This window comes from Notothenia rossii, assembly GCF_949606895.1.
Source record: "Notothenia rossii genome assembly, chromosome: 12".
NCBI classification, from domain to species: domain Eukaryota; kingdom Metazoa; phylum Chordata; class Actinopteri; order Perciformes; family Nototheniidae; genus Notothenia; species Notothenia rossii.
Window position 1 is genome coordinate 22385001 of NC_136911.1, and position 22278 is coordinate 22407278.

The 22278-nt window shown below is 40.9% G+C and overlaps 1 protein-coding gene across 1 annotated transcript in view; it reads right to left on the bottom strand.

The window, feature by feature from the left end:
- kiaa1217 (KIAA1217 ortholog) overlaps window positions 1-21987 on the bottom strand; it is a 131282-nt gene extending 109295 nt beyond the window's left edge. Inside the window, exon 1 of the mRNA XM_079661439.1 lies at window positions 21803-21987. Coding sequence (XP_079517565.1) covers window positions 21803-21866 — 64 coding nt within the window. The 5' untranslated portion in view covers window positions 21867-21987. The remainder of the gene's footprint in view (window positions 1-21802) is intronic.
- Window positions 21988-22278: the final 291 nt, after the last annotated feature.

Consider the following 22278-nt stretch of genomic DNA (forward strand, 5'->3'; position numbering starts at 1 on the left):
TTTTATCAGAGCTTGTTACTCTGGAAACATCTGCTGACAGCATCTGGAAGCATTACTGATGAGAGTACTGAGAGGGAACCAAAACTTGTGGAGGAAATTATCTGTGGATTGAACACTGTTTTTAAAAAGTTCCCAGCGACTGGCTTTTGAGAGTGAAACACAAATATCAAGTTTAAGGAGGGCTGGTGCATTGTGGACTTCCAGAGGTGGGAAGTAGTGGAGTACAAATACAGGTTTGTTACTGTACTTAAGTACATATTTCTGGTATCAGTACTTTACTCTGACGACTTTGTACTTTTACATTTTGAAAACAAATACCTGTACTTTCTACTTCTTACATGTTCAACTCAAATACCTGTACTTTCTACTTCTTACATGTTGAACTCAAATACCTGTACTTTCTACTTCTTACATGTTGAACACAAATACCTGTACTTTCTACTTCTTACATGTTGAACTCAAATACCTGTACTTTCTACTTCTTACATGTTGAACACAAATACCTGTACTTTCTACTTCTTACATGTTGAACCCAAATACCTGTACTTTCTACTTCTTACATGTTGAACACAAATACCTGTACTTTCTACTTCTTACATGTTGAACACAAATACCTGTACTTTCTACTTCTTACATGTTGAACCCAAATACCTGTACTTTCTACTTCTTACATGTTGAACCCAAATACCTGTACTTTCTACTTCTTACATGTTGAACACAAATACCTGTACTTTCTACTTCTCACATGTTGAACTCAAATAGCTGTACTTTCTACTTCTCACATGTTGAACCCAAATACCTGTACTTTCTACTTCTCTCATTTTCCAAACAGGCTGGTTCCTTTAGTCTGAATGTGTGTTTGGTGGCGTGATCATTATTATTTAGAGTCATTGCGTGCCTATTGATTTGAACACGATCCGTGTATCCATCATTTCCTGGTCTTCTCTAAAGAAGAGGGACCAATGGAAACGTTGTCATGTTGCCGTTGTTCAGCATGGAAACATTCATTAGCTAACAATGACATTATTGTTCTATTAATATAAAGGGAGGTCAGGTACTCTTTAAAACAGCTGCTAGTTATGGGTACTTTTTACTGAAGTACATTTCAAAGCCTCTTTACTTTGACTTGAGTAAAGAAGTTTATTCAGTACTTGGACTTTGACCAGGGTATTTTTAAACACGAGTACTTCTACTTGAGTAAAGGATGTTTGTACGTCCACATCTCTGTGGATTCGAAGGTGGGGGATTCAGGAAGATTTCTGGGGGATGGGTGAGCTGTGTACCTCTGCAGAGGATTAAGGTTGAGTATGTTTTCCTAGCCCTCGGGGGCTTTGGTTGTTTCTTTCCCGACATTCCATCTCCCTCCCTCCCATATCATGAGTCATTGACTGTAACATCCACTCAATATCAGACGCTGAATAACATGCACACTTCAGAAATGTGGAAACTAAGGGATTCAGCGCTGCAGCAAGGTGGGGTGCCAACAATGTGCAAAAAACTAATTCCTGAGATCCTTATATTATAATATCTCAACTACAATAGATGTTCCTTTCTCACACCTAGAGGTAAACCTGGCCTTCAAGCTGCAGTAGAAATCAAACGTTACTCAGAATAATAATATCTCACCCTATCAATCTTTATTTATTTGTATTTAAATTTTAATTCCACATTTAAAACAACCTCAGTTGACCAAAGTGCTGAACAGGGAACACATACAATATAGAATAAAACAGTAGGAGTAAATAATAAAATGATAAAAAGCACAATAACAAGAGATATATAAAACACATACAAATATCAGAATGTTATGCTCAACTAGTAAAAGCCAATGGAGGTGAGTTTTTAGTCAATCAATACCTTAACGTCCAGAACTCTGCCGCCAGGCTTCTCACCCGCACCAAGCCATGGCAACATATCACCCCCACCCTTTCATTTCATTTCATTTGTATTTGTCCCGCTCATTGTACACATAACCAAATGTACAATAATTGCCAACAAAACATGTCTCTACAAACACCATTGAGCGAAAAGGAGCAGGGAGAAGAATAACATCTTATATGACCTGCCCCTTTCTAAAAAAAACAAAATAAATACAAATAGGTGGTCTGCCCTTCATAATAAAAAAAATAATTCACAGCCAAACATAACAGAACACCCTCATCTGAGTCCTACTGGAGAAGAAGGTGGAAAGCTGCGCATAATAACAACAATAATAACATTAATAATAACATTAATAACAATAATAATAACAATAATAACAATGGGACCAGCAAATAAAGAACAGACATCACATCAAAGACATCAAAAATATTTAGCAATGCAGGACCAGAGTACATAGACTTATTAACATTCTGTTCGAAATACGCATTTGCTTCCTCTTTAGCCCCAAGCCTGTTTTTCAGGTTTCAGGCTCGAAAATGACATTCCCAGAACAAATGACCATATCAGCACACACTCATGTTAAAAAAATGAAAGATGGCGTCTTCGCCCATTCAATGAAGCTACAGAGCGTAGGAATGGCCTGCTCTACTTTTTTTAAATGGAATTGCAGTTTTATTGCGTATAGGTTATCAGAACATTTCAAAGGGGACACAGCCACATTGGATATTAACCTATGGATTAACTACATCATCGTTGTTATCGAAAATGTGACAGATCAGTTAAATGAGTTTTTTCCCGTTATATGGATATAAAATATTCATAGTTATTAAATCTTAAGGTTCATTAGACGTTGCTTCCTGCAAATGACGCGATTTCGGCCCCGGAACCGGGTCCGTGGGGCTTAAGAGGAGTACTCATCACCCCCACTGGCTGCCGGTCGAGTCCCGGATTCAGTACAAAACACTCCTCCTCACATACAAGTCCCTCCGTACCCTCGCCCCCCCAGTACTAATCGGACCTCCTCCATCCCTCCATCCCTACACCCCTTCTCGGAGTCTGCGGCCCTCAGACACGGGCCTGCTCTCCATCCCCCGCTCTGAACGGTTGGTGACAGGGCGTTCAGTGTTGCGGCCCCCACCCTCTGGAATGCACTTCCTCCCGAGATCCGTAATGCTGCCTCCCTGGACATCATCATTAAAAACACACCTGTTCAATCTGGCCTTCGGGCCCGAGTCCTTTCTTGGTCCCACGGCTTCCTTTATTTTTTGCTTGCCCGTTGATTGTCTGTTTGTTTTGTTTGCCCACCATGTACAGCGACCTTGGGTCCCTTGATAGGCGCTATATAAATATCATTTATTATTATTATTATTATTATTATTATTATTAAGAAACTTTCTGGTATTTCAGATACTCCTGAATCTCAATCTGAAACAAATAGTGTTTCTAAAAACCCAAAAGGAATCCCCTTCCTCTCTGCTGATGCTGTTCTTCATTCCCAAGAGAAGGAAAGTGATTTTAAAGGCGGCGTAAAAGACGTTGAGGCTCGCTGACAGTTGGAACCAATTAGTCCTCCGAACGCTCCCTGGGGAACGCCACCCAACACGTCACATTATCTGCTGAATTAAGTCTCAGTTAGTGTGGCACTGATCGTGGTGGAGGGGCTGGAGAAGAGCTGTCGGTGACATTATCATCAACTGTATCTTAAAGAAACAACATGGATGGAGGTGAGTCTGCAGCACTGTGGACTAGAGATGGAAGAAGTGCTCTTTAATTGAAGTGAAAGCAGCTAACATACTTAGAAATAAGTGAAGTTCTTGCATTTAAAATTGTAATCAAGTAAAAGTACAAAAGTATCGGCATCAATATATACTTTAAGTACCAATAAATCAATACAAATAAATAATAATAAAAAATTGAATTACTTATTTGAAAGTGTAACAAATATTATGTTATTCAACTACCTAAAGAACAAAATAAATAGTATAAATGGATAGAAACTATTATAATAATCCAAATAAAATGAATAATATTACAAAATAATGTAAAATAATTATAATTTTTTATATACAAATTTAAAAAACATTTGATCACTAAATAAATAAACTACTAATTATGCAATATGGTCTATTTCAGAATCATATACAAATATATCATAATTATAGTATATTAAAAGATTGTTCGAAGCCACTGCAGCATTACGAGAACAAATAGTGGAGTCTGAAAAAGTGGATTAAGTTTGTCTAGTAGTTGATTGAATAGGAAAAAGAAACCAGTGACCTAGAGAGTAATCTATCTGTATATGGTACGGTGAAATAGGGGGAATGTCATGTCATTTCCTGTTGGTGAGCTCCTGTCCCTCAGAAATAAGTAAAAACCCTTCTTAACGAGCAGAGGATTACTGCCACAGATGTTGAAACTAATAATGTTTACTTCAGATGTTCCGCAGAAACAAACTAAAATGGTTTACAGCCGTCTCTACGAAGCCAGTGTCATCGTGACTCTCTCCTCTTTAGACCCTGTCTCTGGGGCCCCCCTGTGGCCTTATGAATCCACACACACACACACACACACACACACACACACACACACACACACACACACACACACACACACACACACACACACACACACACACACACACACACACACACACACACACACACACACACACACACACACACACACACACACACACACACACACACACACACACACACACACACACACACACACACACACACACACACACACACACACGAGCTTCTTACCTGAACAGCCTGTCAGGTGTGTTATTGGAGGAAATGCTCCTGCCTGAAGTGTATAAAGAGACTAACCACCGCTCCATTCACACTGATGTAAATAAGAGGCTTCTCTGTGTGGCTTATTGATCTTCAGGTCGATGCCTGGCTGCAGACACACACCAAGAAAGGAGGGAGAGGAAGAAGAACGGCATAGTTGAGGAGTAGTTACAGAGATGCAATTTTCTGGGATACATCTGTGTAATTATGACACTTACAACAATAACATGTGCATAAGTAGTTTCCCACACAAACACACACGGAGCAAAGCTGAGTAGTGTCCAAACTGTTATGCAATACACACTTGCAATGCATTAAAGGGGCCATATGTGCTCATTTTCAGGTTCATATTAGTATTTAATGTCTCTACTGTGCATACGTAATGTTCTTTAAATCAGATCTCCCACCTGCTCATCCTCAGCAGAGCTAAACTTGGCCACACACACACACACACACACACACACACACACACACACACACACACACACACACACACACACACACACACACACACACACACACACACACACACACACACACACACACACACACACACACACACACACACACACACACACACACACACACACACACACACACACACACACACACACACACACACACGTTGCTTCTTGTCGTCGGCATCGTGTAAACAGATTGAGGAGCTAAAGGAGCCTTTTAGTGACTCATACATTATGGACGATTCTCTCTGCTGGAGGAGCTGTGACTCTGCGTTCCTTCTGCTATTTGCTACTTAAAAAGAACCAAACTAAATGTCAAAATATACATCATGCATGAACCTAATAACATTACCATTCTCCCTGTGCAGAGTGGAAGGCTAGATGCTTGTTAATCTGACACCTGGGAGAGGTCTTATGTTAAAAAATGAGCCTGTAATGTGAGCCAATGGGACGCAACTTTAAAAGAAACACGAATGGATCATATTAACGCTAGAAATACGGAAAATATAGTTCCAAATGTTTACTAAATGCATGTTTAATTCATGCAAGCTGTTCATGTTCTTCTCCCTACCATATTATGTGAGGAAATAGCTTTGCAATCTGAGGTTAAGATGTAAAACAAAGTGCAAAAAAAACGACAAGACATGGGATTTTTCAAGAGTGAATGAGAATAGGGGTGATTTTCTGAATAAACATTAATGTAGTCAAGCGTGAATTCCTCAGCAGTTAATCTGGCAGTTTTATCAACCTGAAGTAAGTCCCATATCACACTGATGACTCCAATTTACAGCAGCTGTTCAGTGCCCACATGTATGCTCATTTCTGACCTTTAACATGTGAAAATACCATTTGTCTAAGCGCTCTCGGGGGGTTGTTAATAATCTGCGTCTGTACCTGCGTGTCTGTGCGAACCAAAGCCTGCCAAGAAAGTCCTTTTTCAAGGTTTGAGTCTCTAAATCAAGCTGACAGCTCTCAAATGACACTGATCATCGTTCCCATGTCTTCACGGCTCCCACTGCAACATCACAAATGCATCACACATTGCAATTATATCATATGTTTTAAATCAGATGGAGATGAGCCGTGTGGCGCTGGGGAGGATTTTGTAGAAGCAGACATAAGTGATGTGTAAATGAAGTTAAACCTTACATAGGTTTACTGAAATCCTTTCCAATGTGTTCCGTGCATCAACAACTCACTTTAATCTCGACGCCTTTATAACCTATTCATGCACAGGCGAGATAATTAGGTCATCCAGCCAGGCAGAGACACATCTTCATTAATGTGGAACATTTTCATTCCTCGCTGAGCATCTCTCCTGCAGGAGGCTTTGGTGGGAGATGACATTTAAATCTTTGAATGCTTTTCCTCACTCCATGTCATGAGAACGTTTGTGGGGCTGAGTTTAAAGCAAGTGACAGTGCCGTGAGCTCCAGTGGGCGGAAGACGGGGAGTTTGAAAAGGTTTGGAAATCTGAAAAGATCCCCGGAAAGTAAGTTAGAAAATCTTCACCCTGGAAGAAGTTCATACAATATTTCATTAATTAGGAGTATTCAGTATTTCTGTGTTAATAGTTGACCCAAAACACTAAACAAACGTATTTTACAGATATCTATAGGCGCTTTCACACCGGAGTACTTTTCCCAGTATAGTTCCGAAATAGTTCCGAAATGTCGCGTTAACACCAAAAACAGCTGGAACTAAAATTAGTTCATGAGAACCTTTTCCATCCCTGCTAGAGAGCAGGTCCTTTTGTGGAAGAAAAAGGTTCCTATCTCTGATTGGCTGGGCGGATTGCAAACCACGCCCTGTAAAACTCCCAAAAAGTTTTGTGAAGCCGCCATTTTATTTTCCTTGCATTAGCATTATTAGCATTAGCATTATTAGCATTAGCATTATTAGCATTAGCCAAACGCAGAGAGACTAACTTATGGCAACACAAAAGAAAACATGGGAGCGGTGGAGATGAGGATGTGTCGGCGTTCTGGTGATTTACTCTGAAGGCTTCAGTAGAAGCTGCTGGGAGTCCCAGCAGCTTCTACTGAAGCCAGTCCCCAACTCCGGGAGAGGGGTCTGCCTGCAGACCTCCACTCTCAGGACACCTCCACTGTCAGTACAGGAAGTGACGATTCTGACGTGTGCTAGAATAGTGATGCTAATGATAGCTAATTCCTAATAGTAGTATGTGTGTCGTTTGTACAGTGCTACTTATATGTTATGTAAAGCCTGCATACTTATATGTGTGTTATTTCTGTATTGTTACAGTTTTACAAAGTAAAAGAAGAACAGTAAAGTCAAGAAAGAAAACCTTGCATCTTTATTGGAGGACTTTTAAATGTTAGCTAACTGTCTAGCTACGCATAGGGATACAGTAAGGGCAGAACAGTTCAATCAATCTAAGTGATGAAAAGTGATACTGTACTGATATTAACTACAATACAAGGTGTCCCTATATATATATATATATATATATATATATATACACATATACATACATACATATTCGGGTGGCAGTATACGCCGTGAAGTTGTTTGCGGCCTGCCAGTAAACCCAAAGCGGAAGAAGAAGAAGTGGCGTCAGCGGCTTCATTTGCCTAATCCTCCCCCAGGGATTTATTCCGGTGTGAACGTGATCTGCTCTTTAGTTCATCAGAACTAAAGAGTTCTGATGAACTAAGTACGGCAAAGTACTTGGTGTGAAAGCGCCTTATGTATATGTTGTTTAGGCCCTAACCCTAAAAGATAACTTTAAATAATCTTGATCGTCCTTTTTCTTTAAACATATGACAAACATTGCTGGTTAGGATGTCTTCCAGTCCCTGAGAGAGCTTCATACATCTGACATATGTCTCTATAACGTCTCATATTCGTGACTTAATTTGCAAAAATGAGAGATATACTTTGTTCTAGAAAATGTTCATAACTAAAAATGTCTTAATAGTAGACCCAAAAGAGAGAAACATTTGCATTTATAGCTTAAGATGTACCAAAAGAAAATCCCAAAAACTGTCATCAGATTTTCATTCAAATATTCCTACATCCTGAGAGGAGACATCCCAACTGAGCTCTTCAAACCAGTAGGAAACCAACAGCAATCCAAATCTCTGGATGAGATAAGCATGCTCTGTGTGTGCAGTTTCTAAAGTCTCTGCAGAGAATGAGCATCAAGCTACAAGTGAATTGCAGTGACAGCAGACATCAGCATCCATGTCACCGCGCTACAGGAAGTCCTCCGAATGTTCACATCAATAGAAGCAGACGCACAAACACACACAGTCAGCAGCGGGAGATCTGCTGAACACACACTGATAAGCATCTGACGGACACACAGTGATGGAGACACAGGAAGGCCACATGAGGGTACTGAGTGTGCAGCTTGGAATAACTCAAAAATAAATCAGATGTACAATATTTTGAGACAGAGGGAGAGATTAACAGAGCTTTCCCCTTTCCTGTGGTGTGCTATATAGCTTTGTGTGCATGTAAAGGGTCTCCAAATCACTATTTAACACATTAGATAACCAATCAGAGCAGACTGGGATCTGGTTTCAGACAGAGGGTGAAAAGAGGTGCTGCAGCACAGGTAGTATGAGAACAATAAAGAGCTTTTTGAACATTGAAGCATGGAGACATGTAGAGACTCTACACACTGATATACACCTGAACATCAACAGGAGAGGACTCTTTAAAGTAGAGACACTACATACTGATATACACCTGAACATCAGCAGGAGAGGACTCTTTAAAGTAGAGACACTACATACTGATATACACCTGAACATCAGCAGGAGAGGACTCTTTAAAGTAGAGACACTACATACTGATATACACCTGAACATCAGCAGGAGAGGACTCTTTAAAGTAGAGAGACTACACACTGATATACACCTGAACTTCAGCAGGAGAGGACTCTTTAAAGTAGAGACACTACATACTGATATACACCTGAACATCAGCAGGAGAGGACTCTTTAAAGTAGAGACACTACATACTGATATACACCTGAACATCAGCAGGAGAGGACTCTTTAAAGTAGAGACACTACATACTGATATACACCTGAACATCAGCAGGAGAGGACTCTTTAAAGTAGAGACACTACATACTGATATACACCTGAACATCAGCAGGAGAGGACTCTTTAAAGTAGAGACACTACATACTGATATACACCTGAACATCAGCAGGAGAGGACTCTTTAAAGTAGAGACACTACATACTGATATACACCTGAACATCAGCAGGAGAGGACTCTTTAAAGTAGAGACACTACATACTGATATACACCTGAACATCAGCAGGAGAGGACTCTTTAAAGTAGAGACACTAAATACTAATATGAGCCTGAAAATGAACAGAATATGTCATCTTTTAGAAATGAATGACGGACAAGGGTGGAGTAACGGCTCTGCAAAGTATGGCGCCTTGCTTTATGAGTCTGGCCTCGGGACAAAAAACACATATTCTCAAGCTCCACTTCTCTTCATTATGCTACGGCCAGAATGCACCCGCAGGAATAATGAGCACCGACCTTTATAGCTTTCCTTTATGGCAATAATATGAATTAATAGTGCAGTTCCTCAGCTAGGAAGTAGCTCTCACGTGAGGTGAAATTGTAATGAAACAGCTGTAGGCGATTGTTTTCAGCACAGCCTGAAGACACCACCTCTTTGTTACCCGGAGTTAATTTGTCTTTTCAGCAGGAACAAGGGGCGCTGGCACACATGTTTTTGATTGGCTTTCAATCTCAAAACTCAGGTCAGGGGCTTGTCTGGCCCACCCTCTATCTGACATCTGCCCTGACCCCATGCCCTGTCCCAGGTTTGTATACACATGTTTCAGTGTTTGTTTCCAGACAAGACTGAGCAGGACTATTTGGTTTGCTTCCTGTCGCGCTCTCAAACACATCTCCTGCTTCCCCATGGAAACACTTCAGAGCGCCTGATTCATCTCAAGCCTTAATGAACTGCAGTGGTGAAAGTAACTCACCAGTCACCACCACATTTCAGAGGTAGATAGTGTACTTTTACTCCACTATATCTATGTAATACCTTGAGTTATTTCGCAGAATAATAAACAATATAATCAAGTGTTAAATCAGACTTTAGTTCCACCTGGAGTAAATCCACCAGCTACCCTGCAGTATACAAAGTCATTCAAACTAGCTGCACCTTTACCAGCTTTGAGAACACTTTCATGATCAATCATTATAAAACATATCATATATATTATTCTGAAATGGACCAATCTGCACAACGACTACTTTTACTGTCTTTCACTATATTTTGATGAGAATACTTTTCTACTTTCACTTGAGGAACATTTTGAATGCAGTACTTTTACTGTAACAGAGTATTCCTACACTCTGGTACTTCTACTTTGACTCAAGTACAAGATCTGAGTACTTCTACTTTTACTCAAGAACAAGATCTCAGTACTTCTACTTTTACTACAAGATCTGAGTACTTCTACTTTCACTCAAGTACATGATATGAGTACTTCTACTTTTACTCAAGAACAAGATCTCAGTACTTCTACTTTTACTACAAGATCTGAGTACTTCTACTTTTACTCAAATACAAGATCTGAGTACTTCTACTTTTACTCAAGAACAAGATCTCAGTATTTCTACTTTTACTACAAGATCTGAGTACTTCTACTTTTACTACAAGATCTGAGTACTTCTACTTTTACTCAAGTACAAGACCTGAGTACTTCTACTTTTACTCAAGTACAAGATCTGAGTACTTCTACTTTTACTACAAGATCTGAGTACTTCTACTTTTACTCAAATACAAGATCTGAGTACTTCTACTTTTACTCAAGTACAAGGTCTGAGTACTTCTACTTTTACTCAAGCACAAGATCTGAGTACTTCTACTTTTACTCAAGAACAAGATCTGAGTACTTCTACTTTTACTACAAGATCTGAGTACTTCTACTTTTACTCAAGAACAAGATCTGAGTACTTCTACTTTTACTCAAGTACAAGATCTGAGTACTTCTACTTTTACTCAAGCACCAGATCTGAGGTCTTGATGAAGTGATGAAACGCTCTGGGGGCTGATTAAAGAAATGGAAGAAGATGAGGCGCCTGGGGAGAGGAATGTATAGAAGAGAAAAAGTCCTCCTCTTAAAAGTAGTCCTTCAACCTCTGAGAGAGGGGGGAGGGCTTTGGCCAAAAACCCTGGAGTCTGATCCTCATTAAGACGCACAAAAAACTTCAAAGACCAACCCCCACCCCCCCAAAACCTCTATCAGTCAGGAGCACCCACAATCCCCGGGATATTAAAGCTCCCATCCAGGGTCAAGTTCTGAAGCTCAGGTTTTGGGGGACTTGAAGGTCACAGAGGTCAATGGAAAGTTTGAGCTAAGTTCTCCGCACCTCAGCGATTGGCTGAAGAGGCTCAGAGGAGAGGGTGATATCTAGCAGCTGTGAGATACATCAAAACGTATGTCAAGTTAGAAGCAGGAGTCTGATTGGTCTGTTTATTCATTCTTTGCTTTAATGTAAAACGTTTTAAAGAGGCCCTATTATGCTTTGTGCAGTGTTCACCCTCCTGTAGTGCGCTATATAGGTTTGTGTGCATGTAAATGGTCTGCTAAGGCTAAAATCCCTCCTTTGACTCCTTTGGTTCATAGTGAGATCTCTACGTAACACATTAGCTAACCAATCAGAGCAGACTGTGCTCTGGTTTCAGACAGAGGGTGAAAAGAGGTGCTGCAGCACAGGCAGTATGAGAAAAATAAATCATGGAGACATGTCCCAGTAGAGACACTACATACTGATGTACACCTGAACATCAGCAGGAGAGAGGACTCTTTAAAGTAGAGACACTACATACTGATATACACCTGAACATCAGCAGGAGAGGACTCTTTAAAGTAGAGACACTACATACTGATATACACCTGAACATCAACAGGAGAGGACTCTTTAAAGTAGAGACACTACATACTGGTGTACACCTGAACATCAGCAGGAGAGGACTCTTTAAAGTAGAGACACTACATACTGATGTACACCTGAACATCAGCAGGAGAGGACTCTTTAAAGTAGAGACACTACATACTGATATACACCTGAACATCAGCAGGAGAGGACTCTTTAAAGTAGAGACACTACATGCTGATATACACCTGAACATCAGGAGGAGAGGACTCTTTAAAGTAGAGACACTACATACTGATATACACCTGAACATCAGCAGGAGAGGACTCTTTAAAGTAGAGACACTACATACTGATATACACCTGAACATCAGCAGGAGAGGACTCTTTAAAGTAGAGACACTACATACTGATATACACCTGAACATCAGCAGGAGAGGACTCTTTAAAGTAGAGACACTACATACTGATATACACCTGAACATCAGCAGGAGAGGACTCTTTAAAGTAGAGACATACTGATATACACCTGAACATCAGCAGGAGAGGACTCTTTAAAGTAGACACTACATACTGATATACACCTGAACATCAGCAGGAGAGGACTCTTTAAAGTAGAGACACTACATACTGATATACACCTGAACATCAGCAGGAGAGGACTCTTTAAAGTAGAGACACTACATACTGATATACACCTGAACATCAGCAGGAGAGGACTCTTTAAAGTAGAGACATACTGATATACACCTGAACATCAGCAGGAGAGGACTCTTTAAAGTAGAGACACTACATACTGATATACACCTGAACATCAGCAGGAGAGGACTCTTTAAAGTAGAGACATACTGATATACACCTGAACATCAGCAGGAGAGGACTCTTTAAAGTAGACACTACATACTGATATACACCTGAACATCAGCAGGAGAGGACTCTTTAAAGTAGACACTCCATACTGATATACACCTGAACATCAGCAGGAGAGGACTCTTTAAAATTATTTAATAGGAAGACGAACAAACGTTAGACTTTTAGTTAAATCAACAACTTTTCCATCATAAGAGTCACTGCAGGTCAGCTTCTCTTTCTGGTCATATTTATTCTCTGACTTTGAAGCTGTATCAAGGTCAGTTCTTCCTTTGCCTCATAATCCTTTCAGGTCTTCCAGGTAAAGTTCAGAGCCACCTTCAGAGTATTTGATGTAAAGGTAGGACATCTAAGGGGACTCTCAGCAAATGGTAAAATAAGCAGCGAGACCCAGAGACTGGATTGCATGGATGAAGGTTAGCACAGAGAGTATGAGAAACTATGAGTAGTGCACACAGCTTGGCTACGTCTTGAGGTGTGAATTAATAAATGCTGAGTATACATCCCATGGTGGTCTAAATCGTACAGCTGGAGATACTCAGGTCACACGATGACTAAAAAGCTGTTTCTATCACAGACGCAGCAGGCATCAAACACACACCGATGGCTCCTCTTTCATCTGAACATGCTGGGGCTTGAACCCAAACAAAAGAGCTTCAAACACCCAAAGGCTACAGAGTTAGCGTTATAAAAACTGCAGATGCATGCATGATGCTGATAGGTAGACGCATGCAGCTGTCTGTCATTAAGTTTACAAGTTATACTGTGGTTAGACATGACGGTTGAAACAGAGGACAGCAGACAAACCTTTAATTTATGTGAAAAATATTATAAAGCCCTGCAGAGTTGCTATAAAGGAACCACAGCACGGTCACATGACTTCACGTCACCACCGCTAAGCTAAAGGAGGCTAATGTTGGGCTATAAAGGAACTACAGCACGGTCACATGACTTCACGTCACCACCGCTAAGCTAAAGGAGGCTAATGTTGGGCTATAAAGGAACTACAGCACGGTCACATGACTTCACGTTACCACCGCTAAGCTAAAGGTGGCTAATGTTGGGCTATAAAGGAACTACAGCACGGTCACATGACTTCACGTCACCACCGCTAAGCTAAAGGCGGCTAAGGGAGGGCATGATGACGTTTAGTCGTCTCATTTAGACACTTGTAAACAACTGCCGTTTTTAAAGTATTTAGTCGTAGAACAAAACATGAAAATCTCTTACGGTTCAGAAGACCTTAAATCAGGCTTCTCACCAAAAACATGTCAAAAAACATGACAGAGAGCAAAAATTGTAAGAATGCCAAGTTATTTCTGGGCTTTAGGACGCATTTCTGCACCACTCTATGAAGTTGTCCAGCTGTCACTGTTGTTGGAAGGTTTTGACATTTTATCGGCTTATTTTGGCTGTTTTAGAACGTTGTGTGCCAGCGTAGCACTATGAATCCAAACATAACATAACAAAAAGCAGACAAACCCACTCAGCATGTCTCTGGAGCTTAGCGGCACCTATGTGTTCTTTAACAGAGCCATTGACGGAGATAAGCAGAGAGTAAAAGGCCTTGCTGACCTTGCCAAAAGGTCTTTTGATTGCTGCCCCCTCTTTAGACCGCCGGCTCGGCCATTAAATCTCTCACACAACTGCTGGCCTCTGCAGAGCTCCTGACAGCCAAGTCTGCATCATCCCAGCACAACACATCAGATCTGATTGTTAAATATCACCTCCTCTGCCACAGCTGCTATGACAGCTCTGATACAGTGAAAGGTATGCTAAGCTACCAGCAGGGGAAGTAAACAGAATCTAAATAAACACAGTAATCATTCAAAATAAAGAAATCGGTCTCTATTCTGCTAAAAGAAAAGAATCGAAGCGCCTCATTCATTCTTCAAATGAAGGTTGACCTGCAGAGAACGACTGGATTTACAACATAATAGAAAAGGCTCTTAATTAAAAACTCCTTTGTCTTCAGATTACAGTTTGGATCAAAGGACCAGCAGCCGTTTGCTGACGCCAGCACACACACTTATTGGCATTCTAGTATTTCATAGACTTTCCTATGGAGTAAAGTGGATTAGCCCAACATGACCTGAAAATGCACAGGAAGGAGGCCAACAAAAAAAAATGTACCTCACACAGCAGCAAAGCCTGTATTCATTTCCTCATTCCCACATGTTGCTGATTTTTTATAAGAAGCTTTGCTGATGAAGCAATAGCTCGCGCTTGTTTTGCCACTAATTTTTCTCTCTTATCATCAAATATCGACGCTTTGATCAAAGTACATTTGCTGAAATATAGTACTCATTTCATACTTCTACTCCACTACGGTTAACCGACAGCTTTTACAGATTCAGATTATAAGCTAATACATTATATAAATCAACTAATAAATAAACATTGACATGAATTGAATATACTGTATCTAGCAGCAGTATATAAAGTAATTAGCTCCATCTTTACCGGCTGTAGTGAACACATTAATGGAAGCATAATCCAGTCATTTAATATGCAGGATCCTGTTGGTGTGTGTGTTGTAATGTTATTTTACCATCCAGTAATATGTTATGTTTCCTGCACACACACACACGAGGATAACGTATATAATTATCTCAACATACATTTCCCCAGTAGCGTATGTATCTGATAAAGTCCTCCCTATGTGAAGTCACTGAGTGAAAATCAAGCCACCGCTCATTTAACGTTCCAGACATTTTCACTTTATCTAACTTGATGAGTGAGTGAACTTGTGGAGGGGAACAGGAATCCACTCCCAGTCAATAACCACAAGCCGCTCCTGTCAATGTGATAAATGGGAGTTTTAGTGATTGGATACCAGTGGGTGTTTATGGGATGACGGGTCACCACTGATTGGGTGTGGTCGCAGCGAGGGGGCTGTGGGAGGACAGCGCACATCTAGAAAAGTGCTGAGAAGTTATTTCCTCCAGACCGCACTTTTTAACACCTACTTTGTTTCCATAACTCCTTCTGCTGCAGTTCAAAAATGAGTTTCCAAATAGTTTTAGGAACCAGTAGTGTGAGAAAATGTTATACTTGAGTTAAACACATCTTTCTAAAAATACTTAAAATGAAGCTCTTTCTTCAAAATCTTACTTAAAAAGATTATTTTATGCTTTTTGGGGTACTTCCTTTACTCCATTAGACTTCCTTTGTTTACTTCTGAAACTAAGTGACATCACAAGGGAACACTTGCACTCCTATTGGCTAGCGCTCCAACACATTGTACTTGATAGGATAAGGGGCGGGACATCTGTAAGCAGTTGACCAATCACAAGGTGCTGCCAAGTTAGACGTTTACAGTTGTCTTGATGCTAAACTAAGCTAGTTGTCTGTTACCATGACGATGTAAGCGGGGGATTAATCTCATCAGATCAAATGCTCCGTCTTTCAAAATGATAACAATGAACACTGCAGATGCACAATTATTTTGGTGTGTGTGTGTGTGTGTGTGTGTGTGTGTGTGTGTGTGTGTGTGTGTGTGTGTGTGTGTGTGTGTGTGTGTGTGTGTGTGTGTGTGTGTGTGTCTAGGCCGACCTCTGTGGCAGTGACCCAGATCTTTGGATTGATTTGCAAAGTCGTTAAAATCTCAGCTGGTGAATAAAAGACGGGATGTCGTCAGCAAGCATGGAGTTTGAAGATAAGCTTTGGATAAGCCTAATTATCAGGTACACACACACACACTTAATATCAAGCATCAGTGCACGACCTCTCACATAAACACAGCCTCATTCTCTCCCCCTCCCCCCCCCCCCACACACACACACGTATTTGATATTTCCCTTTGAACATGACCTCGCTGCAGCATCAAAGCAGTCTATTCCACTTCTCACTCATCTGTGTCCAAGTCGATTTTCATTTCCTATTGCCTTTTCAGATAAAAAAAACAATGTCATCGGGGCTGGCATCACGCATCATTAGTGTTTGAGGAAGGCATGCAGAGAATGTTATTCCAAAAGGCACAGAAACACATCGCCAGACTGTCTCTAATCACCAATGAAGTTAGCGCGGATATTTCAGGACCACTGCTCAGGGCGGGAAGAATGACAACTGTGCGGAGAGCTTTGGGACTCATCATTTGAACATTCCCATCAGGCCTTGCAGAGCTAAGATGAAGAGGAGAGAAGTGTTTGTTTACTCCTCGTAGCAGCAGTGTGTCTACAGGCTCAACTGCAGCAGACAATAAGACGCTCTGAGTGTCTGTGATGAGGTCCATGTGTCACTTGTTGCTGCAGAACAGGTGGACTTCATTATCATATCCTTCACATAACAGGCGGCAGGGGTTGGGAGGGTTACTTTCAAAATGTCATTCTACTAATTACCCTTTTAAAAAGTAATCTAATGAGCCTATTCAGTCACTAGCCTATACACATACTACAGTTTAAAAAAGCAACTCGGATTTTAGCCTTTGCAGACTATTTACTTGCACAAAAACTTAATGAGCAGACTGACTATAGGAAAGGGAGAACTCCACAAAGCAAAATAAAGCATCCTTAAAACGTTACAAGACCAAAATATATATATATATAATAATTTAAAGTGTCTTTGAACTGACTGACACAATTAGTAGTTTGAGTTAGTTGTGACTGCTGTCTTTTTGAGAAAACTATTCTCTCTATATCTCTGCAGTATGGAGCGCAGGTCTAAAGAATTATACGCAGACTATTGATTGGAAAAGAATATGGAATAATATCTCCTTAACATCGAGTAACCACAATCACCAATTGATACAGTATAAAACGATACACAGATATTACCTGTGATTCCAAGCCCCATGCCTTCTCTGTAACCAAAAGACTATTGGCACGTATGTACACATGGTTTATGAGTGTACTGGAGTAAGAACGATCTGGAAACAGGTTATTGACATTGTATCTGAGATTATTGGAGTTCACATACCCCTGTCTCCCAAATATTGTATTGTTGAATGATGATTCTTCTCTTGACCTACAGAAACAGCAGAAAAGGGTGCTTTTCGCTGGTCTAACAGCAGCCAAACAAATAATAGTAATACGATGGAAACCCCCACATACTTTATTTATTAAGCAATGGATATCCTCCTTCCATGAGCTACTGATCTCAGAGCTGCCAATCGCTTCTGCTAATAAGGCTAAGGGGGAAACATTAGAGGCTATTCAAAGAGCTGCTGATCGGGTAATATCATTCGTGTAAATGGTGATTGATATACGCACACCTTGGTGCAATTGTAGATTATTAGGAGTCAATCTCAATTCAGTTTAAACAGATGAAATGTTATGTGGAAAAAAAAGGTATGAATGTATTTGATGTGGATAAATTGTTTTGCAATAATGTAAATAATATATATAATATAATAGATAGATGAACTCAGACGATTGCTAACAAACATCAGGTAGGATTTTCTGTGAAATGGCAAGATGGGTGGGACGGGGTGGCTTTCTTTGTCTTTTCTTTTTCTTTTTGTATTGTTTATATCATTTGTATCTGTGTATATAAGTCCCTTTGTGAGGGCAAAAAAAAAAAAAGAAAAAAAAAGTTGGTCACAAAACAAAAGATACATCATCAAGACAAGAATCAATCGATTTAAAAAGTGGAAAACAGCTGGTTTCTCTCCATAACAAAGGGCATAACGCAGTAGAAGAGACACGAGGAGTCCAGAGAAGTTGGATACATCATTAGTCAAAGTTTCATGAAGCCACAAGACTCTGTGCAGTATGCAAGCTACACCCTCATTTTAATCTTTTTGTTGGTCTTTTTAAAATACCATCCCCCTTTGACTTCATTTGTCGACCTTTATGTTCCCTCTCCTTTCTCACGAGCGCTTGATGACGGAACAAAATGTCACGATTAGGTTTTTTAAAGAATGGGCCAAGTGCTTCAGAGCCGGATATAGTGAATAAAGCGGCTGCATATGAAAAGGTCAGCAGAAAATGGAGAGGCAGAGATTAAATGCACACTAATATCTTTCAAAGGATGGCCCTACTTTATAAAAAGGCTATTATGAAATGTCTGAGCATTTGAGTTCGATTTCAACCATCATAAACAATATCTAAAGTCTTATTGTTGAGTAAAGGAGCAAGACAATTACATTGACACAACCAAACGTCCCTCAGACAGGCGTTTTGTTTATGTCTAATGCTTGAAAGTATGCTCTGTATACCAATAACAAAGGCAAAAGTAGATATTAACTCAAGGATACTGCGCTGTTACGGAACGGCATCCCCAGTTAACGCTAGAAAAACAATCTGGGGCACAGGAGGCCACAGCGGACACTTGAATCTTTGTGTTTTACACTCCACTACACGGGAAACTTAAGAGTCCTTCAGGGACAGGCTTGTGAAAACAGCTGTTTAGCGTCTCAGGGGCCTGGCTATTTCCAGAAGGATCATCTCAAGTGCCTATCCAATGTGATCAGCATCTCCAATGTGACAAGCAGCCATGACATCTCACACCTTCCCCGAGTGACTCACGAAAAAGATGAATAGTACTATGTATAGAAAATATGTCTGAGGGAATTAAGGCCACGCTTGTTCCTCACCTTCACGACTATTTTCATTTGTTAAGCAGAGGATTTTAAGTGGAGGAGACAAGCCTCTGTTTTCTTTTTAACTAAACACTGGTACAGACACCATGTGCATTCCTGAGCTGCTGGTGGAGAAGCAGTCTGCGGTTATCATTCCTACACTGCCAGGAAAACACATATGTGGACTGTGGGAGTGATAGCAGCCATGTTGACTGTTCCTCCTGAACATCCTGACAAAAGGGACACTGATAACAGCAGAGTAGTCATCACAAGTGCAAAGTTAAAACTCTTAGAAATGTGAGAATATCATACGTTTCAACAGGAATACCTGCACATTTAATGCCTAGCATACTGTGTGGTGTTTCGACCACACCTGTCCAGTAAACTACTCCTCTGCCCTCTTACTTAATCACCGCAGCCAATTACATATTTGCATGCATGTTATTTGTGACAATATTTCCACGACACGCCAACAAACCAGTGAGTTGTTTGAGCTCTTCCTTAGCTCGGACATGGGAGGAATGGTAGAGATTTCATTGAACACAGCTGGGTGTCCTGGGCTCGCCTGATCTCACTCTGAAGACAGTTCCTAAAGAGGCCCTATGTGAGTTGTGTGCCTGTCCTATAGTGTGTTATAGGGGTGTGTGTGTGTGTGTGTGTGTGTGTGTGTGTGTGTGTGTGTGTGTGTGTGCATGTAAATGGTATGCAAAGGCAAAAAAATGAGAGAGAGAGGGAAGAGACTGAAACTTGACCCCACTGTCACTTGCATCTGGACAGCAGTATGAGGAGAGGATGAGCTGAGTCAGAGTGTGTGTGTGTGTGTGTGTGTGTGTGTGTGTGTGTTGCTGAAGCTGCATCATGTGCTGCATACAACCTGAGCCCAGCACTTTCCCCCCTGATGCACACTAGTGTCAGACCACACACACACACACACACACACACACACACACACACACACACACACACACACACACACACACACACACACACACACACACACACACACACACACACACACACACACACACACACACACACACACACACACACACACACACACACACACACACACACACACACACACACACACACACACACACACACACACACACACACACACACACACACACGGCGCCACACTGTACTCCGGAGGGCTTTGCAGCAAAACTGGCAATTTTCCATTGCGTCTTTTCTCACGTGTCCTGTCACTCAAGCTGTCGCTATGGAGATGTGCTCAGCTTCTCTTGTGTCTCACGCTGTAGTGCGTGCACTGCAGCAGAAGCATGCAGTCACATCCTTAAACCACCACTGACATCCCAAATACTAACTCTAATACACATGTAGTGTCCACGTGACTGCAGGGTTGTGTCCAATAGGCTACTCAGCACATGATACAGTTAAAGTAGGACACTGGATGTTCTTATATTTTGGGAAATACATTATCTAGTTACTAAAATCAGCTTCTCTGTGTCTCGTGCTGTAGTGCATACACTGCAGAAGAAGCATGCACAATCACATCCTTAACAACCACTTCAATAATTAAAAATACTAACTTTGTTCACACCTTGTCCACATGTCTGCAGGGTGATGTCAAAAGTATAAGGCTTTAAGAGGAAAATATAGATACTCAGCCCATAATGAAGTCAAAGTAGGAAATGAATATAGTGGGATATACATGTTCTAGTCAGTCAGCTTCTCTGTGCTGCATACACTGCAGCAGAAGTGACCACAGTCACATCTTTAGACCACCACTTAAATAAAAAGCATGCAAGCCCTGAATGCTCCTACATAACAACCACTTACGTGTAACATTTACAGACTGTAGGGGTCACTAAATGCATCTCAAGGTGAGCATTACCTAGCAGGAGGAGAATTACACTCAGTCAGGATATGAAAAGTTAGTAAAGGGCATCTACCACTTCAGATAAGTGGGCAGCAGAGGGGTCTCCACTGATGGAGAGGCAGGTGAGGGTCATCACAACATTCTCAAACCACGCATAAGGAACATAATATGGAATATAAGTAGCAGAAAATTGTGAGAAACTGGTATTACATTGCATCAAACAATATATGTCAAGTTATGCATTCAGATTTAGAATAAAATCTAACATTTATTCTTTTTTCTTGGCTATTTTGAGAAGTATTATCATGTAATCCAAGGTTAATGGAGCACAACTGTGTTTCCCAGAGCTAATAAGCATGACATAAAACACATATTCAACTCTTCTTTACTAGTACCCTGTATTAGGCTTCTACAACTCTGGTTACTTTCACATTGTGACAGCTGCAGAGGGGGAACCCGTGAAAACAGCCCAAAACTCCGGGACTTTCACACACACATGACTCGTACCGGGGTAATTACGGTAATAAAAACTACTTACTGTGATGTTTGGGGCTGCCTTTGCTCGGGGGAAGGTCGGCGAACTGCACCCGGTGTCCCGACATCTTCTCCCGGTTTGTTTGAAAGTAACTTCCACACACGCGGTGAATCTCTGAGATGTGGACTCATTCACCGACACACTCATTGACTTCCTCTGCTGCTCCCAGTGTGTGTGTGTGTGTGTGTGTGTGTGTGTGTGTGTGTGTGTGTGTGTGTGTGTGTGTGAGCCCGGACTGCGGTCCACTCTCACCTCTGCTCTGAAACAGGAAGAGGCTCCTTCTCTCCTTCTGCATTAAGAAAAAAGATACAAACTTTTTTCGTTCATCCCTGAAGTCCACATGACTGCAGGGTGACGTCATAACTGTACAGCTTTCTGCCCATGATGAGGTTAAAGGAAACTGATTTGGGAAAAATGTATTACAGGTAACGGGATTAACAGGGTACAAAAAAAGGTAGCCTAACTGTATTCCCTTAAAG